The sequence below is a fragment of the Arachis ipaensis genome, chromosome B01, assembly GCF_000816755.2.
Source record: "Arachis ipaensis cultivar K30076 chromosome B01, Araip1.1, whole genome shotgun sequence".
Classification (NCBI taxonomy): Eukaryota; Viridiplantae; Streptophyta; class Magnoliopsida; order Fabales; family Fabaceae; genus Arachis; species Arachis ipaensis.
Genome location: NC_029785.2, coordinates 11,844,765 through 11,849,747, shown reverse-complemented (window position 1 = coordinate 11,849,747; position 4,983 = coordinate 11,844,765). Strand labels below are relative to the sequence as shown.

The 4,983-nt window shown below is 37.9% G+C and overlaps 1 protein-coding gene across 1 annotated transcript; it reads left to right on the top strand.

Annotated features, from left to right (window-relative positions):
- On the top strand, positions 1-4,431 carry LOC107625144 (ribosome maturation protein SBDS). The gene is made up of 6 exons (XM_016327725.1): positions 1-165; positions 296-494; positions 1,078-1,207; positions 1,300-1,500; positions 1,616-1,783; positions 3,727-4,431. The coding sequence occupies exons 2-6, from the start codon at positions 361-363 to the stop codon at positions 4,177-4,179; spliced, it is 1,086 nt and encodes a 361-aa protein (XP_016183211.1). The 5' UTR covers positions 1-165; positions 296-360; the 3' UTR covers positions 4,180-4,431.

Here is a 4,983-nt window from a genome sequence, read left to right as displayed (position 1 = left end):
CACCGCCCCGCCCTTCATCTTCTGCTACCGCCCCCGTCTTCATCTCCTGCCACCACCTTCGCCGCGATACAAGCTTCTTTCCGCCGCCGATTATCGTTTGTGTTCGATTCTTCTTCTCGCCGCAGCCTCCATTTCCTTCCTCCGCCGACGCAGGCTTACGTCGAGGTAACGCCCCCGCCATCATCTCCCCAGTTCTTGAACCCTAGAATCGTTTTTGCACTCGTAAACATATATTATATTATTCTGATTATCATTTCCTAACTGATTCTTCTGATTATCAATTCGGTCTTTACAGAACAAGCAACGAAGTTGGAAGTGATAGTCAAAGATAAGTAGACAGATACATATTGCATTGGAGAGATGTCGCGGACGCTGGTGCAGCCGATAGGGCAGAAGAGGCTGACCAACGTGGCCGTCGTGCGACTCAAGAAGCATGGCATGCGCTTTGAGATCGCCTGCTACCCCAATACTGTCCTCGCTTGGCGTTCCGGCGTGTAAGCGATCCTTCTACCTATTTTACTTCTTCCTATGCTTTTAAATTGCGGTTGCAATCTGAAAATATGGAAAATGTAATGCAACTGTAGTGGCACTCAAGATGTAGTCCGAATACGGGTTTAGTTTTGTAAGGCTACATTTGGGTATTTCTAGTCCTCTCTGTTAGGAAATACAGAAATTTGTGTGTCTCTGTTCACTCCATACCAAGTAAGTTTATGTGTCTCGGTTTATGTCTCAAGCAATATCCAAACTGAACCCGAAAGGAAGGAGTTTTGCAAATAGAGAAACTGAGGAGCGAGTCACCTTTAGATCAATAGCTTTCATTTTAAGTGAGTTCCACAAACATCCTCACTTTTGACGCCAAATCCTCTTAATTCTGCTGATTAAAACAGTGAACACATCGGTGTGTTTTGGTTTCAGGATCTTCTGCATGAGACACTGAAATTATTTTTTTTTTTGGTTTGTAACACCGAATTTAGTAAGTTGTTGAAAATTATGCAAAAATTGTATGATTAATTTTGGAAACAGAAAATTAATAATGATGAAAACAGATGACATTTTACATTTGTTTTTCAATAATAGGGAGAAGGACCTGGATGAAGTGTTGCAGTCACATACTGTTTATTCCAATGTTTCCAAAGGTGTTCTTGCCAAGTCAAAGGATTTGATTGCTGCTTTTGGGACTGATGATCAGACCAAGATATGCTTAGAGGTCAGATAAAAGAAAATGATGATGATGATAATAATTAAGGAAAAAATGTTTGGTGGATGATTGATTAATTAAATGCTGTGTTTTGGTTGCAGGTTTTGAAGAAAGGGGAACTTCAGGTTGCCGGGAAAGAAAGGGAATCCTTGCTGTCAAGTCAGTTCAGGGATATTGCCACCATTGTGATGCAGAAGACATACAATCCTGAGACGCAGCGCCCTTACACTATTAGCATGATTGAGCGCCTGATGAGGGACATTCATTTTGCTGTTGATCCAAATAGCAGTTCCAAGAAGCAGGTCAGGGGTCTTTTGCATCACTGTTTCATTCAACATCTTCACTTTTTAATTGTCAAACTGGTTCCGTTTTATAATAATGGTAATTAGTGAAAAGTGGAACCTGTTGTTTATACAGGCTTTGGAGTTGATTCAGGAGCTTCAAAAGCACTACCCTATAAAACGATGTCCGTTAAGAATCCGAGTTGCTGCTCCTGAGGAGGAAGTGCCTGCCCTTTTAGAAAAGTTGAATGAGTGGAAGTCTACCATTATTTCTAAAGAAGGATCTTCTGGTCAGCTATCTGTTGTAAGTCTTTATTTATCCTTCAATTCTTACAAACAAGTTTGGTATGTGTTTCAATTCCTTTATCAATTTTGTACCATTTGTTTTTACGCTTGGTTAGTCTTGGCAAAGTATATCTTGAAACAAAACCTATGTTTGGATAAGATTGTTATGATGGTATGTGATGAATGGAATGGCATTGAATAAAGTTTCCATCTCACTGTCAGATATGTTGAGAGATTGGAAAGCTGTGTCTTATAGTTTTCTTCCCCTTTGCTGTTGCCAAGGGGAACTCATATCTCAATGTCCCCATCATGAAATTCTTCTTTTTATCCCCCCTAAATTAATAATAATAATAATAAAACATGAACAGATCAACATGACACTCTATCACTATATGTCTATATCTGTGTGTTCATCACATGTTGAATATGTATACTAATAAAATTGTGCGGCACATGTCTCCAATAACTGGCCACACCATTTAATTATTTATTATATCTTTTTCTTCATTTTGATTGGAAAGCCATTTAAAATCTAAAGATGAATGTTATCCTTGTACCATTGAGATTTGTGTCTGATTCTTAAAATCTCGTCTTGTGAGCCCTAGTTAGTTTAGTTCTTATTCATTTCCTTCGCTAGTCTATGTACTTGTGTATGTGTAGTGAAAGTAGAAATCTTAAATATTTTTCGAAAATGCTAATTAGAAATGCCGCTCCATGTATTTTCTGGAAGGGGCTTAAAAATAGCTAACCATTATGAATAGATTTGTGCCATGTCCAAAAATTTTTTGTCCCGTGCTAGTGCTATTCAAGCATTGATATATGTGAGTTTTGCTCTGTGGTCCTTAGACTAGCTTTTTTGTGGTACACAAGTTTGGCATTTAACATTGAAGGGTAAGGGGAAACAGAGGCGTGTAAATGAGGAGGATGAGGAGATTAAGGGTCAAGTTTTGAGGAGTACTTATTTAAAAGCAGAAACTGAATCATTTGGCATTTGGCATTTAAATGTAGGTATTTTTAAGAGTACTACCCAAAATCGGTCTCTTAGAAATTTTTAGTTATCAACAAATTTTAATCATAAAATAGTCCCACATTAGTTTGTTCGTCTATATGGAGGGACTGATTGAGATTTTTAAAATTTTTTAGGTATTGTTATATCTTTATCAAATAAAGATAAGATTTGATTTGTCTAATTTTTACCATAATTTGACATGAGGATTGATTAGTCTAACAAAATAAAAGGTTAGAGACTGATTTGGTGATTAACATTTGATCAGGATTAAAGTGTCTGACTAAAAGTTCATTGGGGGACTGATTTGGGATGACTCTATTTTTAATTAGATTACAAAATGGATGTGAAATATAGAAAAAAAAAATATTTTCCTCTTATTTCATAAAATTTATAAGATATATTAGAAGTTAGTGGTTTCCAAGCTTTAGAAATCAATTTCTCTCACTTCTACTGTTTCAAATTTTGGGAGAATGCTTTCCTGAAAGACAGAAAGATAATTATTTTCTGTTTCTAGAAAATCAGAAATAGACAACACTAGAAATTTCAGAAGTATTGAAGAGAGAGAGAGAGTGAAAAACCAGTACTCCTTTTGGTGCTAAAATCACAAACAAATTTGCTCTAACACTTGGCAGTGACAACACATGGCACATAACTGGCATTATAAGAGAGATTTATTTTCTTGCATTTATTTTTACTTGTTGAAGTTTGTACCTACAATCTAGCATAGTAGCATTAATATACATCAAGAAGTAACTTGACCAATTCAGTTGTTGCCAACTTGCCATTACCTGATTTTGTTGGATATTGGCCATGTTTATTCATTGGTTTTTAGCAACGTTCAATCTGTTTAGAATTTGTGTAGTTAGGAATTTCCTTTTCCGTTGTGTATATGGTTAATCTTGAATATGCTAAAATGTGGAGGAAAATTGATATGGTTTCTGATTGGGTTGCAGATCTTTGAATTGGAACCTGGTCTATATAAGGGTTGTCATGACTTCGTTGTGAACAACATGCATGGAAGATTTGAGGTTCTTGCACACTCTCTTTATGTGGATGGGGATACCCAGGTAGAACAATACACTGATGATTATGAGGATATGCCTCCACCGTTGACCAAAGAAACTCGCGAATCTGTTCTTGAATTGAATGATAAACTTCAAAAGCAGACAATTTCATCTACGAGTAGGCTGCCTCCTGAGATGCAACAACAAAAGGCAAACAAGTGCAGCACATGCAATGTTTCTTTTGAGGACTCTAAGCAGTACAGGGAACACCACAAGAGTGAGTGGCACAAGCATAATATGAAGCGCAAGACGAGGCAACTCCCACCCCTTACCGAGGAAGAGTGCTTGGCAGACATGGAACTGGGTGACTTAAAATCTGATTTGAAGGATTATTCATTTTGAGTTGATAATCATCAAATTGTAGATGTTACTGGATAATCATCTATTTCGAGTCTAGTGTGTATACTTAGTTCAATTTTGTCTTGCATAGTCTGAGTTATAGTAAAATGCTTACCCAATGCTTACATGGGAATACTTGTAATAAAAATACTCCAAAGTAGTCTATGTCTTTTCAAGGATTAATGCTTCCCAATTTTCTCTTAACTTGATGTGTAGATTTCGTTTTGGTGAGGGTAAAATAAAGAAAAAAAGAAAGGAAAGAAAACAGGAACAAGCTCAGGTCAAGGCTACTGAGGCATATCCTGCAAAATCAGGCTCGGGATCTGAAGGTTGCAACCAACACGAAGAGGCCGAGTCTTCTCTGGTCCCTTTCTTTGCCATCCAATCAGTTCAAACCGCATCGACCACCTCTGCACCTGCTTCAGCTCGAAAATACGCAGGATTAAGTTAGCTTCAGCATGCTTATGAGGGATTCTCCAATGGGGATACCAATCCAAAGGCTTCTAGAGTCAGTCTCATAAATCAGGAGCAGGATATCAGCCTCCAAAGTCATAGACAACCCCCGGCCAAATGCTGCAGAGTTCATCACGAAGAACGCTTGTGCCTGACACTTTCCCGGAACAACCATGAATCCAATTACCATAGTAGTCACGTAGAACGAACCATAATTCTGGGAAGATGCTTCCATCACAGTTCAGCTTGGAAAAGCTAGTATTTGGGCAAGTTCAAGAGGCAAGGAGAGGATAGAAGTTCAAACTGAAAATCGAATTGAGGGCCGATTTCAGGTCTTCCATTAGCAATTGAGCT

Coding starts and splice junctions, on each gene's coding strand:
- LOC107625144 (XM_016327725.1), top strand. CDS start 361: ATGTCGCGGACGCTGGTGCAGCCGATAGGGCAGAAGAGGCTGACCAAC. Junction 1,501..1,615: donor ATAGCAGTTCCAAGAAGCAG/GTCAGGGGTCTT, acceptor TTGTTTATACAG/GCTTTGGAGTTGATTCAGGA. Junction 1,784..3,726: donor CTTCTGGTCAGCTATCTGTT/GTAAGTCTTTAT, acceptor ATTGGGTTGCAG/ATCTTTGAATTGGAACCTGG.